The 17,630-nt window shown below is 45.1% G+C and overlaps 1 protein-coding gene across 2 annotated transcripts in view; it reads right to left on the bottom strand.

Annotated features, from left to right (window-relative positions):
* The window catches only part of PRKCE (protein kinase C epsilon), a 1,050,532-nt gene extending 1,033,250 nt beyond the window's left edge, over nucleotides 1-17,282 (bottom strand). The window contains exon 1 of one of the 2 annotated variants that reach the window (XM_069234014.1): nucleotides 16,163-17,282. In XM_069234014.1, the coding sequence (XP_069090115.1) occupies nucleotides 16,163-16,510 (348 nt within the window). In that variant the 5' untranslated portion in view covers nucleotides 16,511-17,282. The remainder of the gene's footprint in view (nucleotides 1-16,162) is intronic. The other variant, XM_069234015.1, reaches the window with a different exon arrangement.
* Nucleotides 17,283-17,630: the final 348 nt, after the last annotated feature.

Genomic DNA, 17,630 nt, shown 5'->3' with positions numbered 1-17,630 from the left:
CTCCCTCTAAAAATAATAAAGTGCTGGTACTCCGTACTGGACAGTACCGGCCCATTTAAAGCACTGATGATGATAAAAAAAAGATGGCAATTAAGCATACAGTGCTTCAGAGATGGTGCAAGGAGTGGCCCATCCTCTTTCACATTTCAATACATCTTTCACAGGCAGACTTTAAAAAGCACACCGATAACAGAAACATACACCTGATCATGGTCTTCACCTGATCATGTTTCCTCCATTCCATGTTAACCTTGAGTCACTGCACTCCATTCACACTCCCGATTGATCAGTTTATGACCTTGTTTTGTTAGGATGAGGTTGTAAAAAGGACTACCATCAATCTATGTTGGAGAGTAAACATATTTATACGTTGTCTTTTGGCACACACCTCTGCTGACACCAGCTTAGGCTCCAGAAAAGTTTTATTGTAAACCCACTGAGGAAGCAGGACACTCTAATGCCACTTCCGCACAGTTAATATTTAATGATACTGTAGGGCAAAGGAACAATCGTGGTGTTACTTCAAAAGCTTATATTTTATTTATTTAATTTAGGATTACAGATGAAAGGCAACAAACGCATAAAAGCAGAAGTGAAACAGCCATGTGAATGCTGTTAATGGATGGCCTGTTTCAATTTCCACCGCAGGCACTCGCCCTTCAAGCACTTCTGTTGGTAATGCGGCATAGAGGCGAACAATTCCAGCCGGTTCACTACCCCTTGATTGTCCTGAGACAACCTGGGGTTCCAGAACAGGCCATGCAAACGAGAATTATCATGTTTTCCTGGAAGCATATAACTACCAGAATCTTCATTGAAAAGACAGATCTCTTGCTTCTAGGGCTGTGCTGAAACTATACAAGAGATACATTTGAAGTATTGTAGGTGATTTCCTGCTGCAACAGGGACGGACTGGGACAGAAAATAGGCCCAGGCGCTATAATAAAAGTGGCTTATTAGTGAATTATAAAGCTAAAAATGTGGCCCACGTTTTCAAATTGGGACCATTTAGAACTTGTAAAGACATACAGAGTCTCATTAAGAGTCTGGGGAGGGGGGGGACTCAGTCACACACGTGGCGGATATCCCATCCACCATATTACAAGTTCCGTTACATCCTACGGAGCTTGTAATACGGTGCACAGGATGTCCATCACATTTGTGACAGAGTAATCCCCTCCGCCAAACTTGTAACGAGGCCCTAAGTCTCTTGCAAGGTAACGAAGACTACATGGATTTGAGCTTGCTGCACGTGCTTTATGTTTTAATATCATGGAAATCAACAGTAAAAACCGGCCAACAAACAACCGAAAAACTGGCCCACACATTGACCTGGCACACCAGCCCCTCGGGCACTGCCTGGTTGCCCTATAAATCAGTCCACCCCTGGTGGCAGATCCTTCGCGGATATGACTAGCGGGTATCTTTATGCAGAGCACAAAACACACTGAAATTGAAAGTGACAGTAGAAAAACAAACAAACTATACTAAGATAATCTGCAAATACACAATAGAAAAGATGCCTCCTCCTCCAATCCACTCACATGGGTCTGCACCAAATTTGGAACCTAAGTATATTTTCTGCGGCTGCACGGAACTGGCAGCTTCATTCACATGGAGTGGATTTGAAAAGGACATGGACCTGGAAATGACCCATACGCTGGTGTATGTGCAGGGGGCTCACAGAATTAAGAGTAGATCCATGTACTAGTGCCCAACTGAACACCAGCGCTCTCTCCCCGGGTTTTGCACTGACTGTGAGTTCTCATTTTGGGAAAAAGGCCCTTGTCATTGTTGTGAATTCCTTTTGACTAGGATGTTGGGATCGCCAGTACAGAGGGAGGTTAGGATGGAGGTGATAAGAAGAGATTCCTCACTTAGGTTAGTTTTCCACATAATCAAAACATACTGAGTGACTATCCAGAGACAGAGCACTCTTGATTATCTCATGACAGTCCAGAAGGTAATGTTATTCCACAAATGCTGCATTACGTGGGGAGGTGTCTATTAGGCTAGAATGACTACCTTCACAAAGGTCAGAGAAGGGTATCTCCTTGTGCTACAAAATTCCTATATTATGCAAAGGATAATTGTGGATGCGCTTGTTTCAGTGCACTGCTAGTGAATTTAAGGGTGGGACAGCAGCCGCCTGCAGGAGAGGAGTGAAAGCGCTTATGACAACACTAGATACAGCACATGAGACAATTCCCAGCATTCATGGAGACATCTGGGGTAGGAGTGGCATATTGCTTCTGGGAATCTTTGTTTAGGTGCTGTGTAGCAAGCATATACTTGGAGTTCTTGTCCTAGCTATAAGAATAGGCCGGTCAGAAATGTACGATCTACGCCGTTACCTAAAGACACGAAGCATCACCGCAAGCAACAAGTATAGTATCACTACAGTGCACAAGGATAAGATCGCTTGCCTCAGAACCTCTGCCTTAACCGGTGCACTGACGTTTCATCCGCTGCTAGTGATCCAAGTTAGTGCACTGCAAGTCTTGCGCTATTTTCCATGTGCCAACTTTGTGACTAGGGCTACAATTCAGATGTAGTGTCCAGCACACACAAGTGCTAGCAGCAGCCTATGCGCATAAGAGAGAGTGGAAAGCACAGAACAGAAATCAATTCATCTTCTTTCTACATCTTTCCTCTCGTTTGCCTTTTTAATGGCTCAGAATCACCCAGATTTGGAGGAGGGACCTGCTTCAAATCTGTTCAGAATAAGGAGCGCACCAAACATGAGAGCGAGGCCAACACCACATTAACAAAATCTGACTTACCTCCAGACAGGCCTCATGAAACTAACATTCCCCAGATTTGTTGTGGTATTTAGTGCCTCTTTGTAGTCATTGAATGCTTCATTTAGCCTCCAGGGAGTCATTTGAGCATAATTTTAAATATTTACCATAGTAACAAGGCTACTAAAAAGCACTGAACATCCAGAAGATTGCCAAATACAAGGACACCAACTTGAGTGATGTGTCTGAGAATTATATTTTAAGATTCCTATAGGAAGCAGTTTTTAATTGCAACTTTCCTGACCAACAAATGGAAAATGTAGAAATTCTACCCCAATAAAATATACAATTTTCAAGTGCAATACAGTAGGAAATTGAAATAAATCACATCACACAATGACTGCAAATATATTATGCATTCTTCACGCCCCAGAGACAAGTAGTTCTATATTCCTGGAATTGCATTCAAAAAGACCCAACCACCCATAGATGGCAAAAGAAAAATCACACAGACACATTCTCAAAAGTAAACTGCTTAGCTGATCCTAGAATTTACAGGAAGTTGTCAGAGGTGGCCTTGGGTATCAATTAATATCAGAATAAACAGAAGCAAGCCACCAAGTTTTACAGATCACAAACCTAAAAGTTGAACAGAAACTTTAGAAAATCAATAGGTCATGCCTTTGCTAGATGATGTGATGATTATTTTTTGTTTATTCAAAGCCCATGCCACTTTACAAAAATAGAAAGATAAATGAAATCATGCTGGCACCTCTACGTGGCAGGAATATGCTTTCAGTAATAACTTTTATTGTTCATAAAATTAACCATCTCATATAACTTTAATAGACACCATGGGTGCTTCCTAGCAGGAGCTTTGAACAGGCATAGAAACCATTTTCAGTTTTAATATACATCACAGGGAAATATGATTCTTATTGCACAAAGAAAATGTATTATACTATTGGCTTTGAATTAGTGTAACCTGAAGACATAGTTTAAACACACAAGGATGACAAAAGACATCAGAATGGATAACAAATGGAAAGAAATAAACATCTGCAAAGTAAAGGATTGGCCCAGAAACCCCGCAGTAAAGTACACTTGTTTTAAATTGAATGTCACATGTGATGGGGAACGTTTTCCATCTCTCACAGTGGAAGAGAATCAATGGCTATAGAGGACTGACCCATGGTCGCTTGTATGTAGATATGTATTTTTTATTACAGCGGTTCACTATAAAGCTAAAGCTGTCTCTTGGCCATACCTAACGTGTACTAATTGATATTTACGTTTTGTTTTCTTTTAAGAATAAATGATTGGTTGCAACAAAGGATGTTTGAAACATAGAGAAACTGGATTAAACATACTCTGATTGTTATATGGCCAAACCCATCATGCTATGAAAGAACAGCTGGAAAGTCCAGGCTATGAAACATGGTGTGGTGGGGATGCATCAAGATGTCCGGAATGTAGACCTTCAATATGGTAACTAAGGTACCAGGCACGGCCCGTCCTTTAGGGCAGATGGGCCACGCTGCCCCACCTTTTGCCCCTTATGAAGAGTGTCTGTCAGGCTGTGCAAAGGTCAGCCTGACAGACACTCTTCATGTTCATGTCAGACAGCCAGGAGCAGACGTGCAATTTGCTCCCGGTTGCCTGAGCTGAACTTTGCTGGGCTGAAGAGGTCACAGCTCCTATGGGCATGACCTCCTCGGCTCAGCAAAGGTGCCTCGAGGCCCTCCCCCAGGTGATGAGGAAAGCGTCACCCATTGACTCCGACCTGAGCACTTCAGGTATAAGTCCTGAAGCCCCCAGGGCGAGTGTCATTCAGTGAACCTCGTCACAGAGTGGGGTGGGGTCAGCAGTCTCACTGACCCCATCCCACCCTGTGACGAAGCTGGGACTGCTGCCTTCCCTCACTGGGGAAGGCAGCAGTACCAACCCTCCTGGGACCTCCCAGGCTGAAGGTAAGAGAGAGAGTGTATATATATGTGTGCGTGTGTGTGGTGGGGGGTGGTGTGTGTGTGATCTTATTAAATTAATGTTTGGTGCGTGTGTGTATGTTTGAATGTTGATGAGTGTTATTAATGGATGTGCGGGCCTGTGTGCGTGCATGCGTGTGTGTGAAAGTGTGAGTATGCTTCCCGCCAGCCCCCTCCCTCCTAAAACTGCTGGCCGCCGCTTTAAGGTACACGTATAAAGTGAGGGAGCCTGTAGCGATGTGAGAGTGAGTGAGCGACTACGACAAAGGCTCTCACATTCCATTGATTATATGAATGTGACCAAGAGCGATTGTGGATGAGTTTATACATATGAGTGTGTACACAAATACTTGAATGAGTGCCCAAGTAAGTGAATGAACGCGAGACATCCTAATCTAACAATGGCATCTACCAGGTATTCATACAGTGCCACTTTAAAAACAACATTTAAAAAAACTAGGGCTTGACTCTCCAAGCACCAAGACTTGTGCAAAAAAACAACCATGCCCTCTGTCACGTGTCCTTTCCGGCGCATCACGCATTTAACGGCACGGAGCAGTGCACAGCCTTTTGAAGTAAACAGCACCGTCTTGGCTGTGCCTCTCAGCATGAGAGCGAGAACCTCTGTTATCGCTCCGAGCTGCAAGGTGGTTTATAAATACACAGCATCACAATTCAGAGAGAGAGAAGGAGAGTGCAAAAGGCTTTCCCCGCTCCTGATCGAATCCCGATACTGTTTTTGAGGTCCTGAAGTTAGGCGCTGATGTTTATTTTCCTAAAATGTTTGTTTTAAACAATGTAACATATTGAACGCTTTCTGTTTACAGTTTTAGAAACGGGTCTATTTAAAAAACGTGCAGCTCTCAATAGTAGGTTAAATGAGTATACAAAAATAACCACCCCCTGTTAACTTATGGTTGTCCAAAGTATGCTGTCCACTGATTCAGACACGCACCCTACCATCACTGTCACCGTATGTACAACATGAAACAAGCATTTGCAATGCAATGGATCTCGCGTTTGCTTGAGTGAGAGCTGTTAACGTTCTAAATTCTTAACTGGACTTTTCTTGCCACTTAAATTGAAAAGTAAAACAGTTGACATAAGTGAGCCGATTCAATGCGCCAAGGCCGCCATAAGCATGAGCAAGAAGGAGAGACACAAAAGGAAAAAGAAGTTCGCTCGCAGTCAATAGAATCAGCAATCATGAAATTATCTATGTAACAGGGTTGATGAAGGAACGTCCTCAACAACGACTCTAGAAGAACAATGCCGTGAACAACGCAAGCGTAACCACGCTTGCCGGAATGACTGCCTTTTTCTCCGCCTTAACCGCGCATGTGCTGAACAACACATATGCGTGGTTAAGGCAGAGAAAAAGGCAAAGTGGATCGGGAGAGGACACGCTCAGTTATGTGGGGTTGGGGTTAGTTTTTAGGGGTGGGGTGGATCTAGGGCTTGGGGCAGGGGGGTCAGGGTAGTTTTGTTTTTGGGGGTGGGGGTCGGGGTAGTTCTGTTTCTGGGGGTGGGGTGGGAGGATTGGGGTAGTTTTGTTTTTGGGGGCAGGGTGGGAGGGCCGGGGTAATTTTGTTTTTAGGGGTGGGGTGATCAGGGTAGTTTTGTTTTTAGGGGTGGATGGTCAGAGTGGTTCTGGTTTTGGGGTGGGGTAGTTCTGTTTTTAGGGGCGGCGGTGAGGGGGTCGGGGTAGTTTTGTTTTTAGGGCGGGGTGGGGGGGATCGGGGTAGTTTGGTTTTTAGAGGTGGGGGGTCAGGGTAGTTTTGTTTTTAGGGGCGGGGATAGGGGTAGTTCTGTTTTTAGGGGCAGGGATTGGAGGGTACAGTAGTTTTGTTTTTAGGAGTGGTGGTGGTGGGGGGGCTCAGGTTTGGTTTTTAGGAGCGGGGTGGGGTAGTTTTTGTTTTAGGGGCTGGGTGGGGAGGTCGGGGTAGTTTAGTTTTTAGGAGTGGGGGTCAGGGTAGTTTGGTTTTAAGGGGTGGAGGTAGTTTTGTTTTTAGGGGAAGGGGGTTGGGGTACTTTTGTTTTTAGGGATGGGAGATCGGGGTAGTTTGGTTTTTAGGGGCGGGGGATCGGGGTAGTTTGGTTTTGGAGTGGGGGTTCGAGTTAGTTTGGTTTTTAAGGGCAGGGTGGGAGGCTCAGGGTAGTTTTGTTTTTGGGGTGGGGTGGGGGAGATCGGGGTAGTTTGGTTTTTGGGGGCAGGGTGGGGGATCGAGGTACTTTCCTTTTTGGGGTCAGGGTAGTTCTGTTTTTAGGGGTGGGGTCAGTTGTTTTTAGGGCAGGTGAGGGAGTCAGGGAAGGTTTTAGGGCTCAGGGTGGGAAGGGGGTGTTGAGGTAATTTTGTTTTTAAGGGCGAGGGTTGGGGGGTCGGGGTTGTTTTAGTATTAGGAGTGGGGTACATCTGGGCCTTAGTGCAGGTGGGGGTGGCATGCTAGAACCATGCATGCAGTTTCCACACATGCCTTTACTAGGCATGCTTTTACAATGAAAAATCGTTGTAAAGGCATGCGTGGTAAATGTATTTGTGGTAACAACGCAGTTGTTGTTCCGACTGTGTTGTTCAGGCATGACTGGTTCTCGCATTAGTTGTTCCATCATACATTCGGGTCGGTGTCCAAGGAGGTAACCAAACCGCCCCAAAGAGGGACATATGTAAAGCATTTACCAATGATAACAAAGGATTTTTGAAAGGCAAGCCCAGGAACAGGTGATAGTGATGGGCATGCCCACAGATACATTACAACAGGTCAGAGCACTTGCGCACTCAATCCAAAAAACCCCGGGCTATATGCACACAGGTTTGCCATCCAAGTACAAAAATACCACAAATTAAGATGATTTTGGTTTAGTACAAACAAATAAATACTGATCATATTATAGGCAATACAATTGACATTAACTAGTAAGACATAGCCATGCACTCTCGCAGTCAAATGATATCAAAATATCTGCTACATAAGTTTCACAGATAAACAAGGCTGAAGAATATGACATTCTACAGCAACTTCCAACCAATGTCAAATGCTTCAAAAAGGCTATGCTTTTTTGTTATGCATTGCTCTCAAAGAGCGTCAATTGTGTGAAGGAATGACTCGATTCTAAATCCACTAATTCCCTGCTATGACATACGAACACTGGGTAATTGAACTTGTAACTCACTGGTGCTATGTCATAAAGGACTTCCCAGCTGATCTGACTGGGCTCCCTGAGAGCCTGTCAGAGCCACGCTGGAAAGCGGGGACCGCAGCTTCTCGAGGAGAGGATGGTGAAGACCCAGTGAATGGCGAGGTGGGCGTCAGGTGGTCAGGTTATTTTTTATTTTTTACATTTGGGTCAGGGAGGAGAGATCATTTTATGTCACTGCTCCTGCACAACATTGGAAAGCAGGGGCAGATGATTTTGTGGGCCATACATAACATAAGGTTATAGATAAGTGATTTACGGGGATGTTTTTCATCTTGCAGTTCTGAGTGACATGACAGACAACTTGAGTTTCACTCTTGACTATTTGATGTAACTATCCCTCTGTGAAAATCATCACATAATACACTATATTCCAAATAGATTTATATATTTTCTTTTTTGCTCTAGGTATCCCACCTTGCACTTCCCTGATCTATTCCACCTTTCTTTTTAGGACAGAGAAGCACGAGGCAGGTCTCCACTCTGTTTTAGGAGGGGTATTTCCGACACGGAATAGAGAAAGTTGCACTTCTAAGCTTCTGCCGGTCTCTAACATGAGATGTGTGCCTCATCATAAGCAGTTCCAGGGCCACATCGTAGAAGAAGGCTAGCCTGTATTTAGAGGCTGCAATCTAAGAATGATTTCAAAGACACCTTAACAATTGAAAGGGAAGTATACTAACCAAATGATTCCGCCTTTAGAGCCATTGCCTAACACAGAGCAAAGAACAAGCATGGAGACTGGGTTCACCCCTTACCTCCTAGAATCACCGTAAGTCTAGTGTCCTGTATATCCTACACCCATACCAAGGTACAAGGACACTAGACAGAACAAACAACTTGTCTCTCTTTGCCAGTTCCAAGCCCTTAGTGAGGTGAGTGCCTATTCGGAAGCTGCACATGCTGATGGTTTTGAAAATGTTGTGGGGACCAGGGCCTTGTACCAATAATCAGATAATTGAATGTGTGTGAATATATAGATATATGATATGATAGGTCACAGTATTTGCGTAGCACACATCACAATAGGATGGTTGCTGTTTCTAGATGATGATCGACTATACATATATCTCAAAGCAATACCCTTTGAGGCTTAGAGTGCTGCATAAAATATGCAAAAAAAGGAAGGAGGGAACCCTAAGTAGTCCCAAAGTTTAGGCGGAGAGCTGCTCCTTCATATGAAGCAATCTAAACCACCACTGAGGCCCTAAAACTGCTCATCTCACATGTCTTTGGCTGAACAACAGAGTTTTATGATTTTCACAGTCTATATATTGAGAAAGCCACACTGTCCTACTACTCCCCTCTGAGGTACACATCCTGCACTAGAAAAGAAAACCTAGCTGCAATGCATGGCATAATGCCAGTAATAAGGCCAGAGTTATAACAAGAACATCGTTTTTTTGTAATTATTTATTGTTTTTATATAATGCTAGTGCAATCAGAGGATCATTCAGAGAACAGATTGATTAAGCAATAGTGGGGAAATTGACAACAGCAGACAATATTAAAACAACAGGCAGAGTTGTTACAGTCACTGTAAGACATAAGTGTGCCCAAAGAGGTGGGACTTGAGGCGTTTCCAGACTTTTTCAAGGTTCATCCCAAGATTTGAACCTTGGCAACATCACAGTAAGGTGGTGTTGAGAGGCCATCCTTAAATATCAGGTTGGGAGGCATAGTGCAGCAAACAGAGAGTTACCACCAGGGCAGAACTTTCTAAGATATTGCAGACATTGAAACCTTGTTTGAATGGTAGCCAACGGGGAGGCTTCAAGGCCAGCATGATGTGAGCAGATGTTTTCAAGTCAAGATGAAGACAGACAATGATGTTGTGAGTATTTTGGAATGTTCCCGTTATTTTTCCAAGAGAAGCCGCCTTACACTCCAATTCTGTTACCCATGAACCATGTAGCAGGATAAGTGTTAAACTGCACACAGAACGATTATGTATTGCCCCCCTGGAAAAGGGGGGAATGGTAGAGCATCACATTGTGTGTAGTACCGAAGATCCCTGCACAGTCCTTCAGGAGCATGCAGGGCACTGCCACCTGTTGAACTTGATAGCTGGAAAAGAAACAATGCCTGCCATGAGAGGCAAACCTAATATTAACCTCCAGTTTTTGGACTGCACATGGCCTTGTGACAGTAATAGAACAGCAGTTGTAATACTAGCTCATCAGCTTATCTCCATTAGTCTACATGCAGCAAAGCCAACCTTCAGGCCTTGGTAGGTATTCCAAACCATCACGCCGCAGACGAGTACTGTAAGCACTGTACACAGTAGCTTGTCAAATCTCCATTTTCTCGGATATGATTTGTATCCACTCATTCATTGTGGGTGTTTCATTATAATTAAAGATGCCAGTGTTGCATTTCATGGTATCTCCCACTTGATTCCAAGCCTCCTAAGTCCGTAGATATATTTTAGCAACATTTGGGTATTTGCAACATCTTAAAAAAGGTGACATGCCAGTAAACTGACAAATATACAAGTTTGTATGTTGCAGTAACTTTTGCTGAATAACTAGGACATTTAGTATGCGTGCCTACATGCAGTTGCACCCGAGGTTCGCTTTTAAAGAAATACAATTGGCTTTATTCATCCAAAAATAGAAAAGGAATTAGAAAGTACTTGCCTGAAAGAAAAAAAAATGCTGCCCAATCTACCAGCGGTATATCCTGGCATCCTGCTAAGATCGAGCCAATGCCATGAAAAACCACTCTTGTGTTGTCCCATTGAAAAATTCTGAATACAGAATGTCCATCAAAAAAATAAACAATAAATATCAATAAACAATAATATAAAACTAAAAGACACACTTATCACTGCTCTGTTTGCACCACATGTTTAGTGCAGCCCTTGCGTGTACACACAAACATGCACACAGAACTGTGTGTAAAGAAATAAGTTCTAAAAGAGTTGGTGAACTCAGCCAAAGTAAAGGGGCTGTAAATACAGCAACATTTCAACCATGTTGTCAGTGCAGTCGCAAAAAAAGGTTGTGAAAACTGCACTGTTTGCGTCACGTGGTTAGGGCAGTCACATAAACAAGCTGTAAACATTATATTTTCCAAAATCTTTGGTGCAGTTAGTCAAAGGGGTAGTACTGCATTCCTCTTATTATGGGCTTAGTACAGGTAGTCGATAAATACTGCACAGTTCCACTGATTGTGCCATGTTCTCTGCAAGCCAGACACTAAGGGGCATATTTACAACTCCAAGTGCCGCCAGCAATTATTTTTTTTATGCTCCGTTGGCACTTTTGTGGCTTTTCATGGCCTCGTAGATATGGAGTAAGGGAAGGCAGCGCAAGCCGCTGCGTTACCTTACTCTGCATCAGGTGGGCACTCCATGGGCACTGCAGCAGGTTTTCCCACGCAACACCCATGGGTTTTGGCACAGTCTCAGATTTACAAGGACGTGTAAACCTGGGGATGCGTCAAAACCGTACGCCTTCCCAGGTGAGGCGTAACGAGGAGAAATATCTTTATTTCTCCTTGTTTTTTTCTCTTTCGTGTGTGCTGCATTCTGCAGCGCACATTGAAAGAGGAAAACGCCTCAATGGATTATTTTTGTGCAGAAACGTGTCCCTGCATGCAACACAGGCACCCTTGCACCACAGTGCAAGGGTGCCTTCGGTGGCGCTAAGCAGCCAAAGGGGCGCAGGGGGGCGGGGCAGAAATGCACTGTATTTTGTAAATATGGTGCACTTCTGCCCTTTCCCTGTAGTGCAGGACAGCGCAGCAAGGCCACTTGCGGCCCTGCCCTGCACCACCTTCTTGTAAATATGCCCCTAAGGCCTGTTGCATTGACTTATTCAACTGCACGATATTGACAGTGAACGAATGCTGCACACCTAGTGACGTACTTAGTACGGACAACTTGTGAATAAACACTACACTTCTTTTACTGTGTGCTTAGTACAGACAGACTATAAATACTACAAATTGTACACCCTGAGTTTAAAAACACAGAGGCTTTAAACCCTGTATCACTTGCTTTGCGTAAGTAGGCTTCACATTTTTCTATCGTTAGACTAGTGCAGAGATGTAAACACCGCACTCGTGCTTAGCACAAACACACTGCACACATTGCACTTTTTGTACCGTGAGTTTAGTGCAGATGAACACACATGCAGAAAGGAAGCACCGTTGCGACTGAAAACTTCCCGGTATGTGACATGCGGCCTTCCAGGACTTCCTGTCACGTGACTCGGAGCTCTTCCTGCAACTTCCCTTCTTATTACCAAACCATTATACGCTATGAATGAATGATACGCTCCACCTATCCAGACTTAAGATGACACTCGCTCTCTGCCTCCAAGGCAACAATGAACTAAGCATACATAGCAGCATCCCCCAGTGTTTGCCTCACTGCTTTAAGCAACAACACGAATTTATGTTCGTCACTAACCGCACAAGATTAAGACATTTTCATATTACAAGGTTTACGATTCACGAAAGCAGATCACCAATGGAGAATAAAACCAGCAAGTCGCGAGGGCCTGCGTTGACATTACCAATAATAAATTGCATCTAAATTGCCTTATGCAGGTCACTACAGCCGACCTGGACTTTTGAAGTAGCACTTTTCCATTTAATGGCACTGGTTGTAAAAACAAAGGCCTCTCCTCGATGCTGGGGTGCCGTTTTAGCTGCTATAATTGCGCCTGTGATCCAAAGCGTGTGCTTGTCGAACATACCAGCGTGAACACCGTTGCCATGGAGTCCGCCTGCATCACACGCAGAATAAAGAAACAATTAGTGATGGGAAAGCACTTCATGCAGCGGGGCCCATGCAGATGCGAGGCGCTCCAGGGCGCCCTGGTGCTGACTGTACCAAGCAACGTGATAACCGTCAGGAGATGTAAGTACTCACACTATACCTCAGAGCGTCGTAAGCATGTGCATCTAACGACTGACAGGCAGACAACAGACTCTGTCCCTCTCCGACTTCAAATCCCTTTCCTACCCAGAAGCCATCATCTTCAACTTTACTTGCCAACAAGATCGTAGAAACTGGTCTCAGCGTCAAACCCCTCAAAAATAACCTGTCCATGTACCAGGAGCACCAATTAATAGCAAACGCACTATTTTCATGTATCTCCTGCCTTTCACTATGTGTAACAAACCTACAGAAAATAATATTGATAGTTTTCAAGGCTAACAAGTCTAACGTAATGTTTTAAGGATACGACACAGTTAATTTGAGCATCACGTGTATTGATTTCAGTACAAGCCGCAACCGACTGAAATTACAAAACGGCAACAATTATGTGCTCTCAGAAGAAGTCAGGAGTGTGAAATGTGCGTTGCTGAGGCTGCATCGTCCCTCCCGTGGCCCGACGAATCGCTGAAGGAGCGCCTGGCCGGCTGGGGCCTGTGCGCTGTGCCGGTCCTGCGCATCTTTCAACACACCAGGTGGAGCCTGCTCTGCCCATGGTCTGGACGAGCTGCCACCCACGCGGGCCGTGGTTGTGCACGCTTCAGAGGTAACATTACTAAAATGATCCACGATTCTACGCAGCTTCCACGGAGCCTCGCGGGAGCGCAGTGCTGGCTTCCTTACAGGCTACCAGTTGCTCGGCTAGCAGCATGCTCACTACAGCTGGAAAGGCGAATCCTGCAACACGAGGTTACATCACCACAGCGTTACCGTAAACCTCCTGACACCAAGATGGTGTTTTGAAATTCTGGCCCAGCCCCTGCAGATTTTCAAATACAGATGTGGCTGAGAAGAAGATCCTAGTTGAATTCAACACGGAAGGAAATATATGATTCAATAATACGAAAGAAAAATAGCAGGCTGGCAGCCTAGGCAACCGCTGGCCATGCATCGCGGTCATTACAGGGTCGAAAAACACCCGGAGGCCTTATCACTCCGCCCGGCAAGACTGTACATTGGTCCAATGCAGTCCGAGGCAGCAAGCAATTCGATCACAGGACCTGCACTCACTCGTAGCCAAATCCAGCCCCTCTGTTCAGCCCGGAAGAGGTCAAATCACGTTTATCCACTGTGTAGGGAGATGTAGGTGCATCACAGCACGGACGCACACACACGCAGGACCCAATGCACCAATCACAATACACACAACAACTTTCCCCCGCTATATCCACAGACTGCTGGATGGTCAGACCACATCATTCGACTCTTACACAGCTACAGTGGAACGTTCAGGCCACCATCATCAGCTCCCACACAGGTCCAGCTGGATGTCCAGGCCACCTAATCCCGCTGACATATGTCTAGTTATTCCGACCACCTTATTCCCCACATAGCTGGATGTTCAAGCCACCTCTTTCAACCCAGAGGTGGATGTCTAGACTTCCGCACCCCATTCACACAGCTACTGCTGGATGTTCAAGCCCCCACATACTAGTCACTTGCAGCTGGGTATTTGGACCACTACATTACACACACACGTGGTAGGATGTTCATAACATACATTACTTGACACACAGTTGGATACTGAGAGCCCCCAATTTCTCAGGCAAACACGCACGCAGGCACGCAAACACAGAACTATCAAAGACACGCAGCTGCATAGTCATTCATTTAATAAAAAAAACAATGTTCAGGCCACATGATTTCATTCACACCTACAGGTGATTTTCAGGCCACCTCATTGGTACCCAAATGGATTCCTCATCCCTATTACACACACACACAAAGCTAGATGTAAAGTCCAAAGCATTCCACTCACCCACAGCTGTGTAGTCAGCACTCAATCCATGGACATAACTGAATGTTCAGGTCACATGATTTCACTTACACAGCTGGATGTTCAGGCCACCCTTACTCCACTCACACACTGCTGGATGCTCAGACTAACTCCTTCCATTCACACACATTTGAATGTTCAGACCATAGCTCTTTTAATAAACACACAAATGGTTGTTCAGACCATCTTACACATACCGCTGGATATTCAGACTCCATTCCACTCAGACACAGCTGGATGCTCAGACCTCCTCATCCCACTCACAAAGAGCTGGATGTTCAGACTTCTTTGTTCCACTTGAAACGAAGATGAGGTTCAGACTACTTAATTAACCACACAGCTGGAAGTTCACAGGAGCTACATGTGTGCACATGCGACTGGATTTTCAGATCACTTCATCGATCACACAGACGAATGCTGTGAGGACCAATGAGAAAAGTATAGCACCATCTCCACACAGCATGGTCACACAAAATATAAACATATATGGGGAATTCTCATGGCACCTGAACTCGCACATAAAAGGACGCACACAGAACCCATGTAGCGAATTTACAGTCAGGCACCTGTAACATTCACCCACATAGGTGTATCCCTAATCTCACAAAGAGAGAGTTCACATTGCTCCCTTTCTTATACAAGGAGTTGAGAATTCCCATAAAGGAGCTGCTCCCGAAACTTCCACTTAGAAACAAAGGAGCTCAACTCACCGTCATTCTTTGCACACTGATAGATGTACCCAGCGCCCAAACACACATGGGGTTATGAACCACCTTTAACCATATTCAGACAGGCATCCAATCAAATGAGGAATCTCTAGAGTGTTAACAGTTACAGGCTGTCACACCTCAATGTCAACATCAGAAAGACACTTTTAGAAAGAATGACACTGAACTCAACATTGACTTTTGTTGGAAAAACAAATTCACTTTGTTTGGAAAACCCTCACAGATTTAGGCTTTGAGCAAGCTGTAATGGAAAGAAGCAGTTGACAGGTCCGAGGCACTAACCTACACACTTCAAAAATGACTTCAGAACACAAACACCATGGCTCAGCTTAAAAGGCCTCTTGTAGCTCTAGATGCGCCCATTGTCTTAGCAAAATATGATTTAGAACAAGATCCTGAAATATGTCATTTTGTGTTTAACAAGGTCTGTGATGACTGTGGTAAACGATGTGAGAGGATTCAGATGCAGTGGTACCTTAGAGACAAGGCCCATTAACTGACCTCCTGAACATTACTGTGTACACCTCTAAGATAACATTGGACCCACGTTCTTTAACTGCATTATTGAATCTATGGGGTTTTACTGGAACTCTAAAGCAATAGTGGACCTGCGTTCCAGGCAGTAATGGGCCTTCCACAAAGGCGTTGATGGATCAGCACTGGGAGATGTTAGCCAAGCCTTGTCTTAATGACAAACTCAAAGGTCTCCCATTCTGTTTCAACACTGTAATACAGAATCCCCAATCTATACCCCTTGATATATGATGTGATGAGGTGTCGTTCCTTACCCAGTCCTCAAAATGTCGACTGCCATTCTGCAGAAGGTCCTCGAACTGGATGGTGCAGTTGGCCACAAAGTCATCATAGCCAATAGGAGCATCATGGAAGACAGCCAGCTCGATCTTGCGCCCATTGCAGACATCAGTGACAAACTCATCGTGCCAGGCAGGACTGTTGGTCTTCTGGCGAGTGGCCGTCTGCCCAATGCGGGAGTCATCCACATTCAGGGCAATGTAGGGGTCCAAAAGGAAGGTCTGCGGCCGGGGACCCACAGCGTGCCGCAGTGACCAAGGAGTAGGCTTCAAGTCCACCGCTTCCCCAATTCGGATCTTCAGCAGCCCATTGAAAACCACCATGGTGGAGGGGTGGACGAGGGGGGCGCTCCCTCAGGCTCCACCACTGGCTCCAAGAGCCGGGGCCAGGCAACGATGCACCACCAGCTCCTTGGGCAAATGTTTTATTTTTCCGTTTCTTGTAACACCTTCAAGCACCAGATGAGGCGAGAAGACCCAAATGACAATCCAAAAAAGAGCCCACTAGAAAGAAGATGAGTGCGTGGTAGGAGTGGCTGACAGCTTACAATGGAGGGTGGTGCTGCCTCTACCACGGATGCAGTCTGGTCCCAACACGCGCCAACAGCAGATCACACTCCCCAGCCCAGGGTGGATGCAAAGACAGACTGATGCGCGAGAGGAAGGGAGACTGGAGGGCTGCACCCGATCACTGCTGCGTGGGCTTACCAGCAACAGAACCGGCACGAATTTTACCCTCTCCGCCCACCCAAAATAAAAGAAAACAAATCCCGTCCAGTAAAATCTGCAGCAGAAAGGACGGATTTTGCTGCTCGCTGCCTCCCAGTTGCTGCTGCCGCACCTCTCACCACCAGCGATGGCGATACGTGAAAAAAAATCCACCCAGTGAAAAGGAGGAGACGTGGAGGACGCAATGGAAGCTGGATTTTCCTTCTGGTGCACCTTTGATTGTCTAGCCTTCGCTCTTGCGACACCCAGTGTGTGCATCTATGTATGTCTCTCTTTCTCGTCTTACCGGTGTTGTGTAATATTTGGTATCCCATGGAATGTGAGTGTTATCCCCTGCTCCTCGGCTGTCTTCGGTAAAACGGGCTCCGCCCCTTCATGAACAGACAGAAGCAACAGATCTCAGAACCGCGCTTTCCCCGTGTGTGCTTTCTTGTTGAAGGCTTCACAGAGTGTACATTTGTTATCAGAAGACCATACCTGCAGGCAGCTAACTTTATAAGTAATGCACACTCAAAGATGTTTTCTCGGAATAGTGTTTGTAAGTTCCATACATTGGCAAAATCTATTACGTTCTATATTTCACACGTGAGAAACGGAGATGCAACGGTTACGAAGTTTAGTGAAACAAAAATATTACTTTCCCCCATTGTCTTGCAGGTCATAAATCCTTGTTTGCTTAATGTTGTCTGTGGGCCACACAATCCACAGTGAACAA

This window comes from Pleurodeles waltl, chromosome 5 (assembly GCF_031143425.1).
Source record: "Pleurodeles waltl isolate 20211129_DDA chromosome 5, aPleWal1.hap1.20221129, whole genome shotgun sequence".
In the NCBI taxonomy this organism is placed as follows: Eukaryota; Metazoa; Chordata; class Amphibia; order Caudata; family Salamandridae; genus Pleurodeles; species Pleurodeles waltl.
The sequence above is the reverse complement of the archived record's forward strand: the minus strand, read 5'-3'. Positions and strand labels throughout refer to the sequence as shown.